Below are 27,588 nucleotides of genomic sequence, written 5' to 3' on the forward strand. Positions count from 1 at the left end.
ACTCAATTTCTAGGAGGAAATTATGGCAAAAACTGATGCTTTTCACAATTGACCATCACCTACTCTTACTGATATACAAGATGTATGAGGATACTAGCTTAAAGGTCCGATGCAATAGGTAAGGCCATCTTACAGAATAAATCTCAGTCAAAACAAGAGTAAGGCAAGGCTGTATTTTAGCTCCAATTCTTTTTAATTTGTATATTAATTCCCTTACTTATGTCAACAATTCTAACCATCAGTCACCTAAGTTAGCTGACAGACACATAGACGCGTGTCAGTATTACTATATGCAGACGATGTCACTCTTCTTTCTCAAACACCAATTGGATTCAGAGGCACTTTAAATGCCTTTTCTTCTTATTGCAAGGATCATGATTTAGAAATAAATTATGACAAGACTAAGGTACTGCTGGAACAAAAGGAACAAAGTAAGAAATTGGAAGATAAATAATTATAAAATTGAACTTTAAATATCTAGGCATAGTTTTTGAAGCATCAGGCAGCAGAAATGCTCATTTAAATTATGCACTGCTAAATGCTCAAAGATCTACAAAGGCAACTTTCTCTTTTCATTCCAGAGGTATCCAATTTATACCTACTGCAATTAAGTTATTTTTAGGTAAATCTTCCATGTAGTTATTCTACAGAGATCAGATCGGACCGCCAAAAAAATTCAGTAAATTAGAAGCCCTTCAATTCAAATTTTTAAGGAGTATCTTTCAGGTACCACAGTGTGTGCCCAATGTGGCACTTCACCTGGAGGCAGGGATTTCCAAAACTGAGACATGCTAATGGCTAAGTATGTTTTATCTATGGTTAAAATTGAATTGCCATCCTTCAGGTCTGGCTGCACTGGTACTCACAGATGGATTTCAATCTTACTGGAAACAAGCTATGGAGAAGAAGTTGTTGTACCATAGGCTATCCCCTTTTGATTTTTCAAAAGCCAAGTTGGTAGTCAAGCAATGTGTATTAGATATGGAGAAGCAGATAGAGCTTAGCCATATACCTAGAGGCATTATCTTGGGAAACCAAAGTGTCATTAACAAACCAGCTAGATATCTTGGCATAATAACTATTCCCAAGTATAGCAAAGTTCTAACACTAGCTCATCTCAATGCACTTCAAACAGCAGTCCTAGAACGGAAGTACAATAAAAGACCTTATGCTGAGAGACTTTCCCCCTGTAATAGTGAGAGTAAAGAAACAACTGCACATGTACTGCTATATTGCAATTTTTATAGGGATGTTGGTGATTACTATTTGTTACCCTTCATAAAAGTATTTCCAGGGCATTCAGATAATTTTTATTTAAATTTGGTTTTAGCTGATACATCTGCTAATTTCTTTAAATTTTCTTTAAATATTGCCAAGTTTTGCTCAATAGCTAGCAAAGTTCATTGGAAGCAGGTAGCTTAAATTTTTAGTATGAGTGGTGGTGTTATCAGTCATTAAACCTCTAACTCTAACTGAATTTGCTTTGAATGAATGAATGAATGAATTTCAAATGATTTTCCCTTTTAGTTTCTCTTATTGGGATTTTGTATAATTTTGTTTTATGTTTGACTTTCTGTTTTCTTATCAATGATTGAAATAAATGATTCAATCATTCATTCAATATGTACATACATACTTTATTTGGAGCCTCCTTCAATAGAAGCCCACCACCACCACCTTTTTCCAGTTATGCCCTTTCCCTCCCATGCCCTTGTATAAACAAAGCTATCATCACAGAAAGGAAGCCATGTGTCCAGTGATAAGACTGCTAAACTATTGTGTGGTTCCAGTAAATTGTCAATGCCTTGTACAGAGAGGGAGTAGTTCCTCTCATTATGAAGGAAGAAGCTGTTAAAGACTGCTCCTGAAAAATCACTAATTGGATCCAGAAGACTTGTCCCAATTGCAAATAATTCATTTGGAATCTGACTTCTAGAATGCTTTGGGGACAAAAACCTCTTTGCTCACTCTGGCTGATGATCTTCACCAACAGACAGCAGAAGTGTGAACCTGATAATTCTTTTGGAAATCTCAGTGGCTTTGGATGTAATTGAACACGGATCACCTGTTCTGGATAGTGGGTGACATCTAGACTGGTGTTGGCTACAGCAGAGTTTCCCAACCAGTAGTCCTCCAGATGTTGATAAACTACAACTCCCATAATTCCTGCTACAGTTTATTGTGGTTGGGGATGATGAAAATTGTAGTTCAGCAACATCTGAAGGACCACAAGTTGGGAACCTCTGTGCTACAGCAAAGAGAGAAGTTGCACACAGTTAAGATAGTTGTGGAGCTGTGAAAAGTCGCGGTGCTCCTTGATGTTGTGCTACTGCTAATGGAAAACCTTCTGTGGGCTATATACAAGGTTGTGCTACAATCAGTTGTAGCAATTGATTGTGCAATGCATTGTGCAACCAATTGACCTGTATGTTGTGCAACACATAGTGCAATCTTTTGTGAAATGTATTGTGCAGCCTGTTGTGCAATTTGTCAACCACTATTGCAAAGGCTAGTCTGTAAAAGACATTTATTTGCACAACATCCTTACACTACAACAGTGTTACATTAGTTAAACACTAGTCTGAATGAAGGCCAATCGTTGGAGGCACCAAACTCTAGCAATTTCATTCCTTACTAATGAATATTTCTCAAAAGATGGTGCCATCTTCCTGAGTTCAAACATCAATTGTTAAACAGCCCTTTTGTAATGCACTCTAAAAAGTATCCTGAGAGAAAAGTGGGATATACTGTAAATATTTGAAACAAGTACATAAAATAACTTAATCTTAAAGACCTCTTCATGACATTGCCTAATGAATTACTTCTGATGTTGATGCATGATCAGTACACTTCCAAAAGAACCTAAACTGGAATTAGTGTCTGCCTCATATGCTTAGCCATACCTGTGCAGATATCCCCAAAGACTTATTTCAGATAATTTCGTACTAAAGCTGCTAAATACAGGTGGCCCACGTTATCTGTGGGGGTTCCATTCTGGCCTACAACCATAGATAATGGGACTTAAGTAAATGGGAATTGGGGGGTTAGGTCACTTAAGGTTAAAAAGGGCTGACAATAAGTGAAATAAAGTACCTTACCATGCTCTCCAGGTCTCCAGCTGTCCAGCAAAACCCCAATCCCTATGATTTTATATGGAAAATTGAGGGGTGTTAAAGAAAGAGCCGCAAAATGGCTCTGTCCTGAAAAATGGTGGCCAGAAATGACATCAGAAGTCATTTCTGGCTATCCAGGAACCATAGATAGGTGAATTTTGCCTGTTTTTAAAGCCATCAATAACGAGATTGGGTCTCCATTGCCTGACCACAGATACACAAAACTGCTGGTGCCGGGGCCGCAGATAATGAGGGCCACCTGTATTGTTAACAACAGTATTGAAATGTTGATTTTGCTGTTGATAACATTTTTAAGCATATATTCATATGCTCAAGTGAACATCTTCCATCAGCTAAAACAGGAGCCTCATTATGCCAATCTAGATGGCCTGTTTGTTTCTCTACTTGTCTTCAGCAAGTAGAATGGAACACACAACACTATAAAATGGGTATCACCTGCAAAGTCACACAGAAAGAAACATTGGTAGACTTACCGTGAAGGGTTCTTTTTCAGGTATGGGGAGGGCATCCGTCACGAGATGGGTTTTGTCATGCTCCGCATGCTCCGAGACAGGGCCAATCAAAATGAAGCACGTCCTCTACCCCCTCAGCAGCTCCCTTAGTGACCCAGTTCTGGTCGTGGACAGCGGAGAGCTTGAGGAGGATACGTAACTTGTTGTAGTCAGTAGGAAGAGGAAAAAAGAATCAAAGGGCGAGAGCGAAAGTGGATAGGCAACTAGAACCCTAGGAGTTGCACCACCACCCAGAAGTCCCTCTCCCACATCCGCGGGAGGGCCAGATGCCCTCCCCATACCTGAAAAAGAACCCTTCACGGTAAGTCTACCAATGTTTCTTTTTCCAGGTTATGGGTAGTGCATCCGTCACGAGATGGGACATACCCAAGCCAACCAACAGGGAGGGAAGCAGATGTCTAAACCACCTTTTGCAAAACAGTGCGACCGACGGCCGCCTGGGATTCAAAAAAAGATGGAATCTTATAATGCCTGACAAAAGGTGAAGTGGAGGCCCAAGTAGCTGCTTTACATATCTCCTCGATAGGAACCCTAGCTGAAAAAGCCACGGAGGTAGAAGCGCTCCTGGTAGAATGAGCTGTGATGCCAGTAGGCACTGGCAAACAGAGGGACTCATAGGCCAAGGAGATGGTGGCCTTGATCCACCTGGCCAAGGTGACTTTAGAGACCTTAAGACCCAAACTGGAAGGCTGAAAAGAAACGAACAGCAAATCAGACTTATGCCACTCCCTAGTGCGGCGAATAGGGCTCTGCGTACATCTAAGGTATGCCAAACTTTCTCCCTTGGATGCCGAGGGTTCGGACAAAAGGAGGGCAGAACAATGGCCTGATTTCTATGGAACATAGAGTTGACCTTAGGGATGAAGGTGGCATCCAACCTCATAATTACGGAATCATCCTGAAAAACACAGAGTTCCTCCCTAACAGAAAGAGCCGCCAATTCTGAAACCCTCCTAGTGGACCTTATAGCAACCAGAAAAAGAACCTTAAGGGAAAGTCATCTTAGGGATACAGAACGAAGGGGCTTGAAAGGGGCCCGAGTCAAGGCGTTCAACACTTTATTCAAATCCCAAGAGGGAAACCGTTGCACCGGGGGAGGACCCAAGTTCTTGACGCCCCTGAGGAACCTCTGAACGTCCGGGTGAAGGCCACGTGAACCCGGAACCGAGATATCCAAAACGGAAGACAGAGCAGACATTTGACACCTGAGAGTACTATGGCGCAAACCCTTGTCAACGCCCTTCTGTAAGAAGTCCAATACCTCCGGGACTCGAGCTTCCAACAGAGCCACATTGTTTGACATAGCCCAGGAACAAAAGGAAGACCAGGTAAGTTGGTAGATGCGTGTAGTGGAGGCTCATCTGGAGGCTAAGATGGTGTCCTGTACACGTCTAGAGTAGCCCTTCTTGTTTAAACCTTGCCGCTCAGCCTCCAAGCGTGTAGGCGCAACCACTCGGGTTCCGGGTGGCATACAGGACCCTGTTGGAGAAGATCGATCCTGAAAGGAAGGGACAGTGGAGCTTGAACCGAAAGGTCGAGGAGATCCAAAAACCAGGGTCTCCGAGGCCAAAAGGGGGCCACCAGCACAATTTCTGCTTGTTCTGCTCTCAATTTCCTGATAGTGGAGCTGAGAATAGGAAGAGGTGGAAAGGCATACAAGAGACCTGGAGGCCAGCTAGAGACCAGAGCATCTATCTGTTCCGCCAGGTGACACTGGTGTCTGGAAAAGAAACGGGGCACCTTGTGATTGTGGACAGAGGCGAACAGGTCCACCAAGGGAAGCCCCCAGCGCTCCAAAATCAACTCGAACACTTCTGCGTGGAGAGCCCATTCTGCTTGATCCAGGGATTGCCGACTCAGCCAGTCCGCCTGCTGGTTGATGGTCCCTGAGAGATGTTCCGCTGAGATGGACAGCAGATGTTGTTCCGCCCAAAGGAAGCAAAGGTCGGATTCCTTCATCAACGACCTGGAGCGAGTCCCTCCCTGGTGATTTATATGCGCTTTGGCCGTAACGTTGTCCGTACAGACGAGGACATGTCGATTGTGCAAGATGTGCTGGAAGCTCTGTAAAGCGAGCCTGATAGCTTTCAATTCCAACCAGTTTATGTTGTGGTTGAGGTTGGTCTGAGTCCATCTGCCCTGAGCATGTAAATTGAGGCAGTGGGCACCCCAACCGAAAAGGCTGGCATCCGTTGTGACGACAATCTTGTCCGGAATATGTAAGGAGACGCCCCACGTCGTAGCTGGGGAAAGCCACCACCGAAAGGATCTCCTTACTGCGAGGGGTACCCGGATCCATAAGGGGCGCTTTTCCATGATAGCATCCTGATGCGGAAGCAGGAGCCACTGAAGTGGCCTGGAATGCCACCTGGCCCAAGGAACGCAATCAGACTGGTGATCATGAGGCCCAGGATGTGGGCAAGATGAGACAGGGAGACCCTCTTCTTGTGGAGGGAAGGTGAGATAGCTGAGCGCATCTTCTCCAAGTGTTCCCCCGGTAGACTGACTATGGCTGATGCCATGTTGAACAGAACCCCCAAATGAACCAAGAACTGCGAGGGCGTCAGATGACTTTTGACCTTGTTGATGATGAACCCATGATCCTCTATCAGGCGCACGGTGCGCCGAACATCCTTGTTCACTTGCGGGGCAGACGCCGATCGAACCATCACATCGTCGAGATACGGGTAGGCATGTATGCCCTCCTGCCATATCCGCGCAATGACCGCCACCATCAATTTCGTAAAGACCCGTGGCGCCGAAGACAACCTGAACGGGAGAGCCCTGTACTGATACAGCCTGCGGTTGTAGGAAAAACGGAGGAACTGACGTGAAAGAGGATGAATTGGCACATGTAAGTAAGCCTCAGACAAGTCTAGAGATGCCAACCAGTCCCCTGGGAGGACCGAGGCCTTGATGGATCTGAATGACTCCATCCGGAACTTCCTCTTTCGGACAAAACGATTCAGGTGCTTTAAATCCAAAATAGCGCGCCAAGAATCGTCCTTCTTGGGGACCAGGAACAGGCGTGAATAAACCCCCTTTTGCTCCACTGTAGCAGGAACGGACTCTATGGCGTGAATTTCTAGCAAATGATGAATGGCGACCTCCATCAATTTCCTCTTCATCGGACAATTGGACAAGGGAGTCTCGAAGAAGAAATCGGGGGGAGTCGCCCAGAAGTCGATGAGGTAACCCTGGGCAATGGTCTGTCTTACCCAACAATCGGCAGTCGACCGGAACCAGGCCTGGGCAAAGGCCGCCAATCTGCCCCCCACCGGCAGAGAGTCATTGCTTACGGTTCTGCTTCGACTGACCAGAGGAAAATCCTCCCGTTCTGCCTCTTCCGGAACCCCTATTTCTGAAGGACCAGGATTGTCGCCAGTTGGATCTGTTCTGACCTCCTCGGAACTCGCGGTTCCCGAATCCATCTCTGAAGGTTGGAGAAGTAAATTGGTTAAAGGACCTGTAGGGGTGAAAAGAACTCTGAAAGATTTGTCCACCACCCCGAAATGGCCATCTAAGGTCAGAGCGACCCCCAGGCATAGCTTTCTTTTTGTCTTGGGTCTCTACCAATACGGGTTCCAGAGACTCCCCAAACAATTTTCCGACCTTGAAGTGGGTGGCTCCCAATGAGGTCTTAGATTTAGAGTCCACCCTCCAATGTTTTAACCACAGTCCCCTCCGTACAGCTACGTTGGCCGCCATTGATCTAGAAGCATGTTGAAGACAATCTAAACTGGAATCGGCCATCAGCGCAGAGGCCCTGGCAATTTTATTCAAACCTTGTCGTAGCTGCAGGTTTTCAGGAGGAACCAGCTTTGCGAGCTCTTTGGTCCACAAAATCGTAGCCCGGGCGAAGATGGAGTTCGTTGCAGCCGCTCTAATCACGGTAGCCGAGGCATCGTGGACTTTACGCAGCAGGTGATCAGTCTTCTTTTCCTCCAGTGATTTTAGGAATTCTTCACCCTCTCTATTCACCAAGGATCCGGACACCAATTGGGCCACTGGAGCATCTACAGTAGGAAAAGCTAACATGGCCATGACATCAGGAGGGAGCGTATAAAGTTTCTTAGGATATTGGAAAACTGGTTTCGATGAGACCGGAATGGCCCATTCAGCCAACATAACCTCCCTGAACAAGGAGGGAAAAGGAACAGTTGCAGGAACAGAAGAAGTGGATGGAAAGACTTCCTGATCCAACTCTGGAGCTGGATCTCCACCCCCCTCTTTAGCGACATCTTTTATAGCTCTCTTGGCTTTAGCCAGCAGAATTTCAAACTCAGCAGTAGAAAAAAGCCTAGTCGTAGTTGGCCTTTCAGTGGGGCTTTACTCGTCAGAGAGCTGCCCCTCCTCCTTTTCTGAACCCGAAGAGGACGCCCCTTGGAGGGCCGCCGTGGATGTCTGTGCTAGAGTATTAGGGAGCACAGGGGCCGAAGACTTAGCCAGGAAACCAGGCGCAGAGCCAGCAGCAGAAACAGTATTGGCTGTAGGTAAACCCTCGGAAGGCCCGATACTATGCCCCCCACCAACACAATATCTCTTAGATCTTGGAAAGTCCTCTACAGAGGAAGAGGATTCAGTTGGGTCACCCCTGAGCCGGCGTTTATTCCGGCGTCTGGCAAACCAGACACACTCTCCCAAAGGAACCCGGTGCCTAACAGGGCTGGAGTCAGGGGAGGAAGAGAAAAAAGGTCGCCGAGGTCTGCACGCAGGAACCACACTAGGAGCCCCACCAGAGGCAGCCATTGTGGTGGCGAGAGTTGCCTTCTGAACGGGTACACCTGGGGTCCCAGAAGGGGGCAAACTACTAATGAGGGGAGAAACCACTGCCATACACTGAGTCCTTATGAAATTCCCCAGCCATTGAATTTCCTTAGCCATTAACTGCTCGCCATTAGGGCCCACCATACTTGCCGCTTGCGTGGAAGATGCCGTAGCCATCGATTGTCCTGGTGCTTGAACAACTCCATCTGGAGCAAGCACTGCCACGGAAGAAGGTGGTGAACGCGCGGCCATCAAGGGATCTCCAGCAGGCAGGCATGCCGCGAGGATAGGGAGCAGGCGAGGCGGGTCAGAAAAAACCGGCGCTCCCAAAATGGCGGAGCCGCTTTTGGCGGGAAGGGCGGAGAGTGACTGATTAGGTTGTTGCGCTCTGACCGCCTGAAGTTGTAACCGCTCGCTGAGAGGAGCCGCAGCGGTCTCCAATTTTTTCTTCTTCTTTTTAGGTCTCGACCCATCCTTGATGTGCTTGCTCTTTTTAACGCCCGACTTAGGGGCAGCGGCGGACGGCAGAAGCTCCCCCTCCTTCTCTGAGTGCCGCTTAAGTGTTGCGGTGCCGGGCTCAGAACTAGTCCTCTCAGCCCTCAGATTGCTAACCGCCATTTCCCCGCACTGGGGTGCGACTGGGGCAGGTGGTCCCTTAATAGCAATATCAGTCAGGGCCGAGGCTCCCGTAAAAGCAGCCCTCACACTCCGTGTGGTGGAATTAGGCGCGTCCGACAAGGGACCCTCCGAAAGAGAGCCCTTTAGCATATCCCCCGTGTGAGACAATTCCATAGTTAACAGCAAAACAGAGTATAAAAAACACAAAACAGAGGATAAGGAGGGCTGACCGGACAAGGAAGGACCTTCAGGGGAAATACTCAAGGACTGAAAACAAAGTGGAAGTGCAGGGGGGGGGGAGTCGGGAGGACAGTGGAATTAGGCTGACAAGGGAAACTGGCGAAAATCAAATTGAAGCACTATAGGTAGACAGACGAACGCACAAAAACAGAGACAAAAACAGACCGAAGAAACGAGCAACTCCTTTCCCCCCCTTGCACACTAGGTCCATCTAGCTCCGTATTGCCTTCACAGACTGGCAGTGGCTTCTCCAAGGTTGCAGGCAGGAATTTCTCTCAGCCCTATATTGGAGATGCTGCCAGGGAGCGAACTTAGAACCTAGATGCTCTTCCCAGAGTGGCTCCATCCCCTAAGGGCAATACCCTACAGTGCTCACACTTCTAGTCTCCCATTCATATGCAACCTGGGTGGACCCTTCTTAGCTAAGGGAACAAGTCATGCTTGCTTCCACAAGACAAGCTCTCCTCTCCACCAGACACAGGTGATCAAAGGAACTGAACAATCAAAGCATGAGGAAAAAAGAAAACCAGAGGAGTTGAAGAAAACAAAAACAAGAAGTAAGGTTGTTTGCATCCCTTCAATAATTCACTTGCTAAACCCGAGGCAGCCAAGGCTGAAAATTATCAAACCACAATTGCCTACTGGTCATCATGACAGGATTTACTTTGTATGAGTAAAGGTTTGTTGAAACTGGGCAATAATCACCTTACCTATTTAGCCTTGCCATCCCCAATAGCATGCTTGCGAGTAAAAATGGAACTGAAGTTCAGAACTGGGAAGCTCAGAGGATGAACTTTCCTAGTTCTGAACGTTTAGGTTAACTATGAGCTGAATCCAAAGCTTCCAAAAGTTCAGGTTACCCTCATATTTATCTTGGCACTGCCCCTCATAATTTGATTAATCTTCTAATTTTATAATGAGCATTCTTACATGTAGTTCTGCTTTTCATTTCAGTGCTCCTGAAGAAAGCAAACACTGAAATGTGTTGTGAATTCTTGTAAAAAAAAGTCCTTTAGACCTTATGTGCTGTGCACCTTTTTGAGGCTTGCCTTGCAAATGTATGGTCAAATGAGAATCAGAAGTACTGGGAAATTATATTTCTCAATCTTGGTATTCACAGTGCTGCTGCTACCTAACAAGAGCTGCAACAGAAACTCTTCTTATCACCAAGGCCAACAGATACAATTTAAACATAATTTTTATAAGGTAGCATTTTTTTTTAAAACCAATTATCTGACTAAAACCCATTCCGTTGGCCATTCATTAAAAATAATAAGACCTGTGTCTATTATACAGACTCAATACAGATATATGGTTTTGTATTTGTATGGTTTTTCTCAGATTAGTGATTCTTACTCTAAAAATGTAATTCCCAGCCACCATTCTGCCACAGAGCGAAGTCTTTGTTTTGTTGTATCATTCATCCAAGATTTACATTTGTTGTAATAGTTCATGAGCTATCATTAGATCTTATGCTTTAGGGCCAACTGATACATTATGAGGGAAGGGAAGGGGCAATGAAGTGGGGCTCATGATGGAACAGGGATGCCTTGAATCACCACCATCTTATCCAGCATAGGAAGGTTTAGTGAGATTGAGAAAGGAGATCTTTGCAATGACAGCACTAGGAGCACAATGTTGAGGCTGTTCTCATGTGCAGCCTAACCCAGGCTAGGGAAGCTTAGCCTGGGTTAGGCTGCATGTGAGAACTCCCAGGATTGGGCCCAATTCCGATGGGGCAGCACCACGTAGCCCAGCTTTTTATTCTGGCTTTCAGCCAAGATTAAAGGTGTGAGCACACCCTTAACCCCAGTTCCAGGATCAGGTGTTTGCTTGGGCTGCATTCAGCCCGAGTGCATTGCGGGATATGGTGTTCACTCAGGTGCATTCAGCCCAGGTGCATTGTGGGATACCCAGAGGCCTGGTCCCAGCCTCTGGAGCTCCGTGCTGCATAACACATCACAGATCATCCGGGTGCACAGTCCACATTCCCAGCAACATTCGGCCACTTGTCTTAGGGGAAAGTGAGTTGGTCCAGCCTTCCCACCTTCCTGGTGATATGAATAGCCCAAAATAATGCAGAATGGCCCTGAATTTAACCAAGCTGATTAATACCCTATCAGCTCATTTTGGGTCAGTTCTTTCTGAATTCATGGCTGAAGTTCAGAGCTGGAGAAGCTCTGCTGTTACTGTTTGTTAGGGCTAGTGTATCCAGTGCAAGCACTGTGCTGAGGCTACTTTAAATCACTTGCCTACATCCATACTAAATGGATGGAATGTTGTTGTACTAGAATAAGGGTATAGCACAACAACATTGTGCAAGGGAAGGGCCATATGTTCCAGACTAGTTCTTGCTCTATGAGAAAATGCTGACACGCTGCACAATATATTGCATGACTTTGTATGTGCTGTATTCTGGAGAAGGTCATCCTTCCACGTAATATCATAGAGCACTTCAACTTTGAACAGCTCTGCAAATTAATTAATTGCAACTTCTCTCATTGCATTAGTGCAATACCAGTCTGGATGTCAGCCACTGTCTCCAAGGTGCACCAAGGTAATTTTGGAGCCTGGACCTAAAGGCCTTTGGAGGCCCTCCACCCCTGCAAATTAAGCATCAGCACCTCTGCTGTCTCCCCTTAATGAAAATGTGCACTAGCCCCAAGGGGAATTATGAATGGCCTTTATTCCATTCACAGTTTTATATTCATAGTTTTAAATTCATAGTTTATTTCAGTCTTAGATACATTCTCTAAAGAAGCTCTAGTTAAGAGAAGGAAAAACCAAGATGAAGCAAAATACTAAGGCATTTGTAAATAACTGTGCCAATAGATAAATGCTAAAGGAAAACTACACTTAAAGAAATTAAGTCAGGCATTTGGCATGTTTATTGGTCCTATATTAGAATATGCTTTAAGCAGCAGTAGGATTAAGTGGGAGGATATTAAATTAATAGGTTTTTAAAAAGACAATGTCAAAAGTCATCATAGGAAACAGCAGCAGCACACAGTGTTAATTGCCACTTTGCAACTCAATATATGGTATTTATAACATAAAGGATATTCATTAATATCCTTAAAAAGATCTGAAAGAGATGAAAGCAAAGCCAAATTTCAACTGCCATTTAACATCAAATCAAGGCTCTGAATTATACCTTACATAAATGAAATGAAGGTCACACGTGAAAAGGCTTTGCCTCTCAGATGGAGCCTCCATGATGCCCACAAAGTGATATTTACTCCCCAAAGCAGTTTGAGGATTTGACATGAAAGCTTGTTAAAGGTTTGAGGAGAGCTGGTCTTTTGACAGCAAGCATGACTTGTCTCCATAGCTAAGCAGGGTCTGCCCTGGTTACATATGAATGGGAGACTTGATGTGTAAGCACTGCAAGATATTCCCTTCAGGGGATGAAGCCGCTCTTGGAAGAGCAGAAGGTTTCAAGTTCCCTCCCTGGCTCCCTGGCTTCTCCAAGAGGGGTCTGAGAGAGATTCCTGCCTGCAGCCTTGGAGAAGCCACTGCCAGTCTGTGAAGACAATACTGAGCTAGATAGACCAATGGTCTGACTCAGTATATGGCAGTTTCCTATGTTCCTAAATGAAAGGCATCACCAACAAATGTGCTTTTTCTCTTCAATTTCTGTTTCATAAAGCTCTTACACCAAATACCCAAACTGAGGGAATGGAGAGAAGCAAACTTCTTGGAGACAAACATCAAAAATAACACAAAATGGCCTTTCCTGGCATCATGACCGAGAGTTTCAAATTGGGGGGAAGCACTATCAAACACTTTATATATGAACACATTAGAAATCTAAACCTGCATAATCAACATCTACCCTTGTGTTCTGTCGTAATTATTCTGGAAAAACTATGAACTTTACTCTGGACGAACAATCCATAATTAGATTCTGCATTTTAAGTATTCTATGAAAGCATAGATAAAACACTGTTTTATCCTTCTTTGAGCACAACAGCTTGCATCCAGACTAATGCTGCACTTCTGTAAACATGTGCTAGTGCAAGGATATTGTATTAGCTAGTTCTGCTAAGTCAAGAGCATGTATTCCAAACTAGTATTGCACTGGCACAACAGGGTGGTCAACCTGTGTTAGAAGCAGGCACCCACATCATGGCCTATATCCAACCTACTGTTGCATTAGTATCATGCTGTTGAGCTAGCTTAATGATTTAGCACAAGGACATTGTGTAAAGAAAGGAACACCTGTTCCAGAGTAGTCTTTGCACTAGTGGAAGATGACAAGTTGCACAACAGGTTGCACAACACATGACACAACTGGAAGTTCTGTCCTTCTTATGCAAGCATGTCAAGATCGCAAATGATTGCACAATGCATCACTTTGAGCATCCATGCAGCTATGCAACCATCTTGCATGTGTGTAACTTTTGTTTGTTGCACTATTAGTATGTAGTATTAGTATGAATTAGTATTAGTATTAACATACAGTATTAGTATGAATTTCAGCCTCTGACTGCAAGGCACGATGATCAGCAGGCTACTAATTTGTATTACACAAACTTCAGTATGTGTCCTTAGCCAGAAGAACTGCCTAAGACATCCTCAGACAACAAACTTTTTTGCTCCCAGTTATAAGGATTCATTTGTTATACTATAAATAATTTGTACATTGTTGCTAAACCAAAATGTGATTTATCACAGGAGAGACATTCATACACTGCTTGTATTTACATAAGAAACAGTGCCTAATGAAAAACAAGACAAATATCCAATGGAAAATGTAGCCTGAATGCATCAATATGAGCTGCAATGACAACCCATCTTTACCTTCCCACCCACCCCCACCAAAAACACTGATAAGACCGCACGGTTTGTAGAAAGTTGGGCTGCTTCTCCTTACAATGAATTATCCAGATGGCAAAAATCTTGTAATATACAAGCATTGATACATAATGTTCTTTTTTACCCCTTCATAATAGAGCTTAATAAATTTCCTAGAATATCCACTAGGTTATGAAATCAAATTTCATCAGACTAATGACCTTGCATTAGAACATTTTATGCATTTAAGGATTTTACCCAACCCCATTCTTCATGCTCCTACCCCTATTCCTCCCACTAGGGACCCACATCAGGGAAGCAGAGAGAAGGGGGTATCACGAAAATCCCCTGCACATATAACATGTTTTAATGGGAGGACAATGTTACTCTGGGTGAAACTCTATGTGAGAAAATGTGTACAGTGTGAAGTGAAGCCAATACCACTTCTGACTATTTGTTTGTTTGTCTGTCTGTTTGTTTGTTTGTTTAATTTTGATGTATTTTATTTTTGCCCCAAAAGTTCCAAATACTAGGAGTGTGCCAAAGCAGTTCAAATCAAACTAAGTTCAATTAGAACCAGACCAGTTCAACCGGTCTGATCGCAAACTGGACCAGCCCAAAAAAAGGTGACCAGTCTACCAGACACCAGTGGGTCAGCACCCGACAACAGCATGCACGTCACTACAGATCTTTGGACTAGCCATAGTAAGATGTGTGCCGCTTTCCTGTCCCTCACGGTGCAATGGTAGGGGCAGCAGAGATAGAGGACATCTGCTGGTGGTGGCATGGCCAGCCACTCCCATGCAGCAAACACAAGTGGGCTCTGCTGCATGTGGAGCCACTGGACACTGACCACAAGGCCAGAGGCCATCGGATACCCAGTGGCCGGGCAGCAAACCTTCACCAAATGTTCCTGGTCACTGGTGCCAACATGGTGAGGACAGCCCGTCAGCTGCAGTGTATGGCACAGACTCTATACCTGGCTGTGATGGATGCACTTGGCCTCAAAGAGACTAAAAACAGGTGACATCAAGACCTCCCCCCTAAAGGCCCTGCAGCTGTCATGGGTGCTCTTTTTGAGAAATGCCACAAGATAGCACTTCCACCAGAGCAAGAAGGCTAGGCAGATACTCCAGGTGAGGCAGCATGAGCTCTGCCTAACACCTGATCCCTTAGGATGTTCAGACCCAGTGGAACTCCACCTTTCTCTTGCTCTAGCACCTGCAGGAGCAAGCACCAGCTAGCCATGGTCTGGCAAGGAGGTGTGGCATTGGAGTGTGTGACCTGACCAATGCAGACTGAAAGCTAATTTCCAAAGTTGTCTTGATACTCTAGCGATGCCTTGTTGCCACAAACAGCTTGTATGCCAAGACAGCAATACTGAGCCAGGCTTTGCCCACCACTCTTCTCCTGAAGAAGATGATGGGTGAGTCCAGAACTTGCTGACCACTGGGGAAATACGTACTCTGGCAGGTCGGCTGAGGACTGGAGTGGTGGAGCAGCTCAGCAACACCTGGGGACATTCAACTGATCATATTTTGTCCTGCCTATGTGACCCAAGGATGAAGGGCAACACTGTTATCTCTGACAAGCTGCCCAGGTGGAGGGACCTCCTGGTTCAAGTGGTTAGACAAGCTAAGGAGAGGAGGCTGGGTTGGAATCAGGAGGAGGGTGCTGGAGTGCCTACTTCTGTGCACTTCACCCCAGCAGCAGCATCACCACTGCTTCCTGGGTGAGCTGTGTGGTGTCCCTGGCAACACCAATTCAACCGTCAGTTCTGCCTGGGCATTCCACCCAGTGGTTCACACGAGGTTGCCTTGGTGCCTTGCCACGAGTATGGGAGGAGCCAAATTAGCCCTGTGGCAGTGCGGAGCAGTCTGTTCTGCAGTATCTGCAGGAGCTGGTGATGGCAGACTCTGAGATGGAGCCAATCCAGTTTGGGTCTGCCTTAGTCACATGCCTTTGGGGGCCTAAGAATGCTCAGTCCCTTTGAGGGAGGGTTTTGCCACTTTACCTTCCAGGACTTATATGGAGAGAAAGATTTGTCCCACATCAAAATAAAGTGGATGGTGACAGCCTTCTGTGAATCCCTTACAGTCAAAGTTTCAACTCTGTGAACTCCCCCTCTTCCTCTGACTGTGGTAGGAGTTATGACAGTTCCCAATGCAATTTCTGTGTCATCTGAATCCAGAAATGTTGAGTGGAGAATGTCAGTTTGCTGCTGCCACCCAGCATTCACCCAAAAATGGCCAACACGCACATGCAGAGGGCCAAAATGACCCCAACACTGACCAAACTGGCCAGTGACCAGTGAACTGGCCAGTGACCAGTGAACTGGCCCAGGGAGACATGGGGGGAGGCTGGCGGGGAAGAGGGAGCTGCTAGAAACGCTCCCCCCCATGGCTACCACAGCACCCCCCAGGGCTGCCGGAGCCCTCAGTGGTAGCAAGTCATTACATTTAAAACTCAGTTTTATCTCCCACCACCACCCTCAAACCAGGCCTGAACCAGCTCAGCTGGTTTGGCTCAACCTCAAGCCGAACTGGGCACAGATAGGCTCGAGATCAAGCCTTTGAGCTGAGCCAGTTCAAGCTCGAGCCGGCTGGATTTCGAGCGGGCTTGCAAACCCCTAACTAGTATCACATAATATTGTTCTGCTGAAGTGAAGATGTATTTGGTAGCAGTGTGTGCAGAACCAGTTTCCGCTGTTCAGTTTGAATTCGAATCTGTTCGCAAACTGGTTTGGTAGAACCACCTGCCCAGTCCAGTTTGTTCATTGAATCAGCACTAAATAGCAGCAATAAAATCCGAAACAAGGCATCCGAAATGTGAACGGCACTCTGCTGACAGCGTAGGGACTGCGGTGTCACAACACAAGACACACGGAAGCATACTTAGCAGATACGTTGTGATCCTGTCAGAGGGGTTAATCTGAAGGGAACCCTGGAACCTCTGGTTCCCTACTGCTTACTTGCAGTGGTTCATGTGAACCTGACCTAATAATAAAGTTCAGGTAACTTGACTTTTCTCCGTTTTTTGTAACAGACTTGAGCACTTCAGAGACCTACTCTCATAACCTTCAACCTCCTTTGGTATATAAAAACCATTATCAGAACAATTAGAAAAGAGAGCAGTTGTTGAATGAAGAATGTGTAGAAACAAAAAAGCTATTTCATTCTGCCCTCTCACCACACTGGAGAGAGAGAAGCATTTTGATGGCTGAAGCTTCCAGATATAAGGACAATTAGAGCCTCACCCTCGTTTCTTCCTTTCTACTAAAAAAGACCAAGGAGGTAACAGTTGGGACCCCACACTTTGCCTCTGGGAGGCAAAGTACAAAGAGACAAGAAAATTATGTACATCAAGGAGGCAAAGACATCAACAGAGAAAGTTGCCTAGTGCTCTCACACTAAGAGAATGGAATGAGGAGAACAGTTCAACCAAGGCAGAATGAAGTTCACACCATTGTTTCTTAACTGACCCATTCTGAATTACACAAAGCTGTATGAAAGGAAGTGTGACATCCTGATTAATGCTGTACTTGCACAATGAACAAACTTGCACTAATGAAAGAAGACTGTGCAGCTCTATGAAATCATAGAAATATTAGAAACTGCGCTCTTGCGCTACTGCACAAACATTCCTTGCAAAGCATATGAGGTGTGCCACAGGTTGTGCACCTTTATGTGCAAATACCAACACGATTGTGCTAGTTTGTCACTAGTTTGAAACGCAAGCTCCAGACTAGCTGGAACAACAGACTTGCACTAGGGCAACATCCTTCAGTGGTTTCTTATTGCATGTACTTTGAAAAAAACCAGTACTGAACTCCACCAAAGAGTTTGATCCAGCTCTGTTCAGGATTACAAATTCTCAAAATGGTTTGACACAGCAGCCAACCATTCAGCAGTGCAGAAATTATTTACTAATTGTGAAACTGCTGCACCTTTAACAACTTATTTGTACAGTTCACTTATTTACACAGCTCCCTTATTTACACAATCTGCTTATCTGCACACCTTTCACCTTTGCACACTTTGTCACATTTTAAATATGTACACAATATATCAGGATTCATTTTATTGTATGTATCAAGGTTGTGCCCCCCACCTTTTCAGATTTTTTAAAAAAAATATTCCCTCCTCCTTTCTTGTGTCTGAGTTTGCAAACATTTCATATTTTGCTTGAAATGTTCAACTTTATGTAATAAGGGGAACAGGGAAAATGATGTTTTAGTACACCATTAATGTTTAAATTGTATAATATACACTTAATTTTAATGGACTGAAAAGTTGTTTTACTATTCCAACATTTTAGTTTACTCTGCTGCTGCTCTAATTTAGAAATTATAGATTAACATATATCCTTACCTCCAAGGCAGCCAACAAAGAATAGCAGAAACATCTGTTTCCATAGTAACACCATCTTCAGCTGCCAGAAGTTAGAAGTTCTTGTCCAGTCTCAAATGAACAGTACACTTAGTCTTCCACACAGAACCTTTAATCTGCTAAAACATGAAATGCACAAATAACTTAATAATATGATTCACAGCATGAAAAACAAATTACCTGTCACATGAACTTTTAATAATGACAGACTGACAGTCCTTCAAAGCCACCAAAATTTGCTTTTCAATTCAAGCTTGGTAAAAATCTATAATTGGAATTAGAGTATCACACATCATGCCAGCTAGCAATCAAGGATTCTTATCGCTTTGGGAGGGCTGCCCTTGCTGTAGTTTCAATATACAGGTCAGTGTGTTCCAAAAACCACTTCATTCATTGATACTAATGCCAAATGACTGCCCAAGGCTCAATATGAGCAGTCCTGTATTTATTTAGTTATTATTCATTAAAACATTTTTGTACCACCTAAAACTTACGTCTCTGGGCAGTTTACAACAGAATAAAAACAAAGTAAAACATTCGTTAGACAAAAATGGGAGGGGGGGGAGACACACACATTACAACAATTTTTAAAACTTACAATAATATTTTAAAACAGCATTAAAACAGCATTAAAACCATTAAAACAACATTAATTAAAAGCCTGGGTGAAGAAATGTGTTTTTAAAGACTTTTTTAAAGCTGTCAGAGATGGGGAGGCTCTTATTTCACTAGGGAGTGCATTCCAAAGCCTCAGGGCAGAAGCGGAGAAGGCCTGTCCCTGAGTGGCCACCAGACGAGCTGGTGGCAGCTGCAGACGGACCTCTCCAGCAGATCTCAGGGGGCAGTGGGGTTCATGCCGAAGAAGGCGTTCCCTTCAATACCCAGGGCCCAAACTATTTAGGGCTTTATAGGTTACTAGTATTTTTAAGCCCATTAAAATAACGGGCGCTAGTACCTTTTTGTTGTTGTTGTTGTTGTCCTTTATTCCTTCTCCCTTTCTCTTGCCCCCTTTTTTCCCTTTCTCTCCCTCTTCCTCTCTTTCCTTTCCTCTCTCTCCCTCTCCCTCTTTTCCTTCCTTTCTTCCACTTTTTCTCATTTTTTTTCTTTTTCTTTCTCTTTTCCTCTTTTCTTTCGATAATGGGCGCGCTCTTTGGGGCTGGCAGTTTTTTTGTTTTTGTTTTGTCTTTCTCCCTCACTTCTTCTATTTTTTCCCTTCGTTCTTTACTTCTTTCTTTCCTATTTTCCCTTTCTCCCTCCTTGTTTATTTTGTTCTTTTCTCTCCCTTCTCTCTCTTCTCTCTTATTCCTTCTTTTCTTTTCTTCTCTCTATTGTCCTGTCTCCCTCCTGCACTCCTTCTTTTCTGTCTGTCTGTCTGTCTGCCATACAGAGCTCCTCTCTGTGCAAAGCCTCTCTTCGAACTGGTGTTCTGGTTGCAAAGGACGCCTATTGCGTCCTTGCTTCCATAGCGGCAGTTCGAGCTGAGGCTTTGCACAGAGAGGAGCTCTGTATGCGAGCTCCTCTCTCCTATTGAGAATAGGGACTCCTTACCGGGTAAGGAGTAATCGGGCAGCTGGGAGGGTGGTCGGTCGGTGGCGGCCGCGGGGGCAATTTTTTGGGGCCATTTAGGCCCTTAATCATGTAGGGGGGAGCGGGGAAGGAGGAATCGGCCAGCTGGGAGGGTGGGCAGTCGGGCGGCGGCCGTGGGGGCATTTTTTGGGGCCATTTAGGCCCTTAATCTTGTTGGGGGGGAGCGGGGAAGAAGGAATCAGCCAGCTGGGAGGGTGGGTGGTCGGTTGGTGGTGGCGGCCGCGGTGGCAATTTTTGGGCCATTTAGGCCCTTAATCATGTGGGGGGGGGAGCGGAGAAGGAGGAATAGGATGGCCGCGGCAGCACATGCATGGGCAGTTCGGGCCAACATGGACGCCCGTGTCTGGGCGGCCGTATCTTCTCCACAATTTTGGGGGGCCATTTAGGCCCTTAATCATGTGGGGGGGGAGCCGGAAAGGAGGAATCGGCCAGCCGCGGCAGCCGCGGCAGCACTTACATGGCCAACATGGCCGTCCGTGCCTGGGGCGGCTGTGTCTTTTTGGGCCAATCTGTGCATGCGCTCTGCGCATGCCCAGAACGGCCCAAAAAGACACGGGCAGCACGGGCAGCACGGGCAGCACGGGCAGCACGGGCAGCACGGGCAGCACGGGCAGCACGGGCAGCACGGGCAGCACGGGCAGCACGGGCGCACAACAAAGGGTTTTATGGTATAGGATAACCAGCACCTTGTATTTTGCCCGGAAACATATCGGCAGCCAGTGTAGCTCCTTCAATACAGGAGTTATATGGTCTCTCTAAGATGACCCAGAGATCAGCCTGGCTGTCGCATTCTGGACCAGCTGTAGTTTCCGGACTATGTACAAGGGCAGCCCCACTTAGAGCGCATTACAGTAATCCAGTCTGGAGGTTACCAGGAGATGTACCACTGTTTTGAGGTCATTCATCTCAAGAAACGGACGCAGCTGGCGTATCAGCCGAAGCTGATAGAAGGCACTTCTGGCCACCGCCTCAACGTGGGATGCCAGGGAGAGGTTCGGATCCAGAAGCACCCATAGACTGCGTACCTGTTCCTTCTGGGGAAGTGTGACCCCATCCAGTACAGGCAGATCAAAATCATCTCTTTAGTTCTGACCCCAGACAATGAGTACCTCCGTCTTAGCTGGATTCAGTCTCGGTTTGTTATCCCTCATCCAGCCCATCACCAACTCCAGGCAGGCATTTAGGGAGATTATGCCCTCTCCCGATGACACTGCCATGGAGAAATAGATTTAGGTGTCATCAGCATACTGATAGCACCCTGCACCAAATCTCCTGATGATCTCTCCTGACATGTTTCATGTAGATATTAAACAACATTGGAGACAGTATGGAGCCCTGGGGGACACCATACAAAAGTTCTGATTTTGAAGAACAGCAGTCTCCAAGGGACACCATCTGGAACCTGCCCGAGAGGTAGGAGCGGAACCACTGCAAAGCAGTGCCTCCAACTCCCAACCCCCTCAGATGCTCCAGAAGGATAATATGGTCGATAGTATCGAAAGTCGCCGAGAGGTCCAGAAGGACCAACAAAGTCACACTTCCTCTGTCAATTGCCAATTGGAGATCATCCATAAGGCCGACCAAAGCAGTCTCCACCCCATTGCCAGCCCAAAATCCAGTTTGAAATGGGTCAAGATAATCAGTTTCATCCAAGACTGTCTGGAGCTGTGGGCCACCATCCTCTCAATTACCTTGCCCAGCCACGGAAGGTAAGAGACAGGCCTGTAGTTGATCAAGTCCAAGGGATCCAGGGTAGGCTCCTTCAGAAGCGGTCTAATAATTGCCTCCTTAAGACAAGGAGGCATTCTACCTTCCCTCAGAGACACATTTATAATCTCTACCAGGCCTTCTAAAACAACCCCCCTGCCAGATAATATAAGCCATGTTGGGCAAGGATCAAGAGGGCAGGTGGTAGGCAGCACAATTCCAAGCAATTTGTCCACATCCTCAGGAGTTACAAACTGGAACTGATCCAACCTAATCACACAAGAGGAGTTGCTGGACACTTCCACATCAGACACTGAGGTAATTGTGGAGATGGAGTCTAAGTCAGCCTGAATATGGAGATTTTCCCCACAAAGAATTCATAAAATACATCACAGTGGGTAATCGATGGTTCCAGATTCTGATTCAAGGGAGAAGGGGCACTCACGAGCCCTCTCACAACCCTGAATAACTCTGCTGGACGTAAACTTGCGGATGCAATATGGGCAGAAAAGAATCACTTCTTTGCTGCACGTATCGCCTGAGCATAGGTCTTCAAATGAGCTCTATGTTGCAATCTGTCGGATTCAAGCAGAGTCTTTCTCCACTTGTGCTCCAGTCGTCTACCTCGCTGCTTCAGCTCCCGTAGTTCTTTTGTATACCAAGGGGCCAATTTTGAAGCCGGTCAGAGAGGACACTTAGAAGCGATTGTGTCTACTGCCCCAGTGAGTTTGCTGTTCCAGTTCTCCACCAGGGCATCAACAGAATCGCTGTCAGAGCCAATACTAAATCCCTCCAAGGCTGCTTCTTGAAATCCTATTGGATCCAATAACCTTCTCGGGTGGACCATCCTAATAGGTCCCTCGCCCCTGCAAAGGTGGGGTGTGACTTTGAGTCCAACCTTAACCAGATGGTGGTCCACCATGACAATGGGGAAATCACAGGAGTCCCCACCCACGGAACACCACTCTGATCAGAGTGAAAGACCAAATCAAGCGTGTGACCTGCAATGTGCGTCGGTCCCGAGACCACTTGAGATAGGCCCATAGTCGTCATGGCAACTATGAACTCCTGAGCCGCCCTGGACAAATTGGTCCCAAAGTGAACATTGAAGTCCCCTAGCACCACAAGCCTGGCGGACTCCAACACCAAGTTCGAGACCAAGTCTGTCAGCTCAGTTAGGGACTCTGTTGAGCAGCGGGGCGATCGGTACGCCAACAGAACTCCCAGTCTATCCCTGGTCTCCAGACTTAAGTACACACATTCGATATGGTCCGACACTCTAACAGGGATCCAGGTAAGGGAAAGGTTATTCATATTGACCACAACTACACCACCTCCCCGCCCACGGGCCCTCACCCACTCCTCAACAGAGTAGCCTGGAGGAAGAAGCCGGGACTACACTGGGCCCCCAGCCTCCCCCAGCCAGGTCTCTGTAATACATACCAGGTCAGCACCTTCATCCAGAATCAAATCATGGATGGTTTCTGATTTGTTCTGGACTGACCTGGCATTACAGAGGAGCAAGGTGAGGTTCCAAGGACGATCGGCACTGCTCCCCAAGGTCAAATAAGCTGGCAGGACAGCCAGAAGGGGAAACAGCTATTAGATTTCCAAGTACCCTTCCCCTGTAGCAGCCTGCTGACCTGCCAACGTTACTTCTTCTGTTCCCCACCACAACCGGAATGGCCGCCCCACAGACAGTGGACATGCCCCCTGTCTCCTCATCTCCAGTTAAGCCCAGACACATTCTAAGATTGTCTCACCCAGGACAAATTAAAACAGAAGCTCCACTATTAAATGCTCCCCCCCCCCCATACAAATACCAAAGCCAACAGACCTGGCCCTCGCCCTCGCTGTCCCCCGAAGTGGCTCCCCCAAAGGGGCAGCCCCCTTTGGTGTCGCCCGTTCAGTGGCGACCCTGCCGGTGGCGGGCCCGCCACCACTGGCAGAAGCCTATATAGACCTGAGCAGGCAGCCCTAGGCAGCTGGAATGCAGGAAACTGCCAAGTCACCCTCCAACGTTAAATGTGGAAATGGTACAAAGCTGAACATACAACTTATGCAAAGATGTAGGCCTTTAAGAGAGCCCTAAAAACTTATTTGTTTGGCATGGCCTTCCAAGGCTTATAAAGTGTTGTTGTTTTTAAAAATATTTTAATTGGTTTTAAATGGTTTTAATTGTTTGTGAATGGTTTTTATATTGTTTTTTGTACTATGTTTTCAATTGTGTGTTTTTATATCTTTTAAAAGTTGTTGTACACTGCCCAGAGCCTCTGGATGGGGCGGTTTATAAATGTAAATAATAATAATAATAATAATAATAATAATAATAATAATAATAATAATAAAAGATATCAAGCACAGGAGAGAATGCGGTCCCATCCAATCATAATATTCCTTTAACTTGTCTGTCCCATCTGGAATTCTAGTGGCAGGTTTCATGGTATACTGCCTATAAAAGGAAAGTAGTCAAAAATATTATGGGACTTCCGACTACAAACAGACAAACATCTGCCACACAATACACCAGATATAACTGTAGTCGAGAAGAAAGAAAAACAAGTTAAAATAATCGACATAGCAATACCAGGGGATAGCAGAATAGAAGAAAAAGAAATAGAAAAAAATCACCAAATACAAAGATCTACAGATTGAAATTGAAAGGCTGTGGCAGAAAAAGACCAAAATAATCCCAGTGGTAATTGGCACCCTGGGTGCAGTTCCAAAAGACCTTGAAGAGCACCTCAACACCATAGGGGCCACAGAAATCACCATCAGCCAATTACAAAAAGCAACTTTACTGGGAACAGCCTATATTCTGCGACGATATCTACAACAACAACACTGACAAAATTCAGCCATTCTAGGTCCTTGGGAAGGACTCGATGTCTGGATAAAACAAACCAGTCAATAACACCTGTCTGACTGTGTAAACAAGAAATAATAAAGATATCAAGCAGAGGAGAGAATGAGGTCCCCTCCAATCATAATATTCCTTTAACTTGTCTGTCTGCTCTGGAATTCTAGTGGCATGTTTCCTTGTATACTGCCTATAAAAGGAAAGTAATGTAGGACTGTATGCAAATTCATTCTCAAATCCAGGGGAAAAATGGGAATGCAATGGCACAGAACACTATTCTCAGTGCAACAACAGTTCAGTCAAGCAAACACCAGAATTTTAAAGCGTACACATAATCCCATCAACAGGCCTGCTCAAGCTTTCCTAAGCTCAGGCCTAACTCCACAGAGAAATCACATAAGTCACAACTGCAGATAACAGCCATAACCTTTCCAGCTAGAAGCATTTGGTTGCACTGAGAATATTGTTTTAGGCTATTGTATTCCTTATTAATCAACTAACTGCTACGCACAGTTAACACACACACACTCATACAAATCCAAACACTAAATCTGAAAAACCCCATATCAAGTATTGTCCTTCTCCATTTCTCATTATTTACAAACACATTAATAAATTATCAATCACTTTATCCCAGTATCTCTCCTGCATTGACAATTTTAGATGAACAGATATCATATAACATACTAATGAATCATAAATATATTATTTTAAAACATTAATTTATAGAAAAATCCCAACAAACAGTACTAAAACTATACCTCGGTTTAAAAAAATGGCAGAAGAAAAAGCAAATGTACAAATATCCAATAGGAACATAGACACTCTTTCTCTCTTTCTTTCTTTCTTTCTTTCTTTCTTTCTCTATCTATCTATCTATCTATCTATCTATCTATCTCATAAGCATAAATATATATAAGATCATCAGGATCAATAGGCATCAATATAAATAGAATATTGGCATAAATATAGGCATATGCATAGATACCATCTCAGGACACTTGAGAGTAGATAAGAAAAAATGACCATCTACAGCCCTTCAACTTATCTGTACTACTCATATTAAATTAAAACTAGCTTTACTTGTGCAGAGCATATGCACACTAGTACTTTATTGTTCTCCACAGCCCCTGCTGTATTTCTCAGTGTCATAAATTTCTGGTTTTGATCTTTTGAATTGCTGATTAGTGAGTCAAATGATCTTACTCGCAAAAGACCTATGTAAAGTAGGGGTGTGCAATTCGGGTTTTTGGTGATTTGGTTCGGGACCCGAACCGAATCACCCCCGTTCTGTTCTGTGCCCGAATATGGGCTACCCGAATCACCCTGATTCGGTTCGGATTCGGATTAAATCCAAATCCGAATCCGAATCGATTCATGTTAGAAAAACGGGTCCCAGGGGCAAAATAGTGGGGTGGAGTAGTAGTGCCCAATGGGTGGAGGCTACCACCCCAATTGCAGGGGGATTGGGCAAAGGGCTGATTTTGGGGGGATTTTTGAAGTTTTAGTGTCTTTGGGGCAGTTCGGGGGCATAGCGTGGGGTCTGGGCAAAAAAAGTGGGGTGGGGTGGTAGTGCCTAATGGGTGGAGGCTACCACCCCAATTTCAGAGTGATTGGGCAGAGGGCTGATTTTGGGGGAATTGTTGAAGTTTACACGTCTTTAAGGTTTTTCTCCATAAAGAAGCATGGAGGTGTCAGCAAATGTATAGCTTCACGTCGGGGGCAAAGGGGTGGCCTAGAGCAGTGTGGGGTTGGTGGTAGTGCCGGGTAAGGGCAAGGAAGCTACCTGAATTTTTAAAAAGGATTTGGGCAGAGGGCTGATTTTTGGTAAATTGTTGAAGATTACATGTCTTTAAGCTTTTTCCTCATAAGGTATACATGGAGCTTTCAGCAGCCCCATAAGTACACTTGGGGGGTGCTGGGGTGGCCCAGAGCGAGTGGTGGTGTAGTGCACATAGGGTGCCAACCACCCCCATGGGTTTCTAACCCATGGGGTACAGGGTTCTGTTGTTTCTGAGGTATTCTTAGTGTGGATTCTATGATAGCAAATTAGAGTGGATTCGTGGTGTTTCATTGAAAATCTCATTTGCTATCATAGAATCCACACTAAGAGTACCTCAGAAACAACAGAACCCTGTACCCCATGGGTTAGAAACCCATGGGGGTGGTTGGCACCCTATGTGCACTACACCACCACTCACTCTGGGCCACCCCAGCACCCCCAAAGTGCATTTATGGGGCTGCTGAAAGCTCCATTATATCTTATGAGGAAAAACTTTAAAGACGCGTAAACTTCAACAATTCACCAAAAATCAGCCCTCTGCCCAAATCCTTTGAAAAAATTCAGGTAGCTTCCTTGCCCCTACCCGGCACTACCACCAACCCCACACTGCTCTAGGCCACCCCTTTGCCCCCAACGTGAAGCTATACATTTGCTGACACCTCCATGCTTCTTTATGGAGAAAAACCTTAAAGACGTAAAAACCTCAACAATTCCAAAAAATCAGCCCTCTGCCCAATCACTCTGTAATTGGGGTGGTAGCCTCCTCCCATTAGGCACTACCACCCCATCCCACTCTTTTTGCCCAGATCCCACGCTACGCCCCCAATCTGCCCCAAAGACACTAAAACTTCAAAAATTTCCCAAAAATCAGCCCTTTGCCCAATTCCCCTGCAATTGGGGTGGTAGCCTCCACCCATTAGGCACTACCATCCCACCCCACTATTTTGCCCCTGGGACCCGAAATTCGAGCTGACGTCACATCAGACCTTTTTGCATTCAAATCAATGGAGGCAAAAAGGCGGGAAATTCAAAGAGACGTCATCCCGAATCACCCGAATTTTTCGGGCACGAATCAGGGGTGATTCGGCTCGGGCACAAAAAATATTGGGAGGCATCGGGGATGATTCGGTTCGGCCCCGAATCACCCGAAATTGCTCATTTCAGGCACAGATCGATCTGTGCCCGAAACGTTTTG

At 45.5% G+C, this 27,588-nt stretch overlaps 1 protein-coding gene across 5 annotated transcripts in view; it reads right to left on the minus strand.

Moving 5' to 3' along the window:
- Positions 1-27,588, minus strand: part of CNTN3 (contactin 3) — a 397,708-nt gene that overhangs the window by 281,888 nt on the left and 88,232 nt on the right. For 3 of the 5 annotated variants that reach the window (XM_053297700.1, XM_053297696.1, XM_053297697.1), the window contains exon 2: positions 18,439-18,575. In XM_053297700.1, the coding sequence (XP_053153675.1) occupies positions 18,439-18,493 (55 nt within the window). In that variant the 5' untranslated portion in view covers positions 18,494-18,575. Of the gene's footprint in view, positions 1-18,438; positions 18,576-27,588 lie in introns of those variants that run through there. The other 2 variants (XM_053297698.1, XM_053297699.1) reach the window with 2 other exon arrangements.

The sequence above is a fragment of the Hemicordylus capensis genome, chromosome 2 (genome assembly GCF_027244095.1).
Source record: "Hemicordylus capensis ecotype Gifberg chromosome 2, rHemCap1.1.pri, whole genome shotgun sequence".
Taxonomy (NCBI): domain Eukaryota; kingdom Metazoa; phylum Chordata; class Lepidosauria; order Squamata; family Cordylidae; genus Hemicordylus; species Hemicordylus capensis.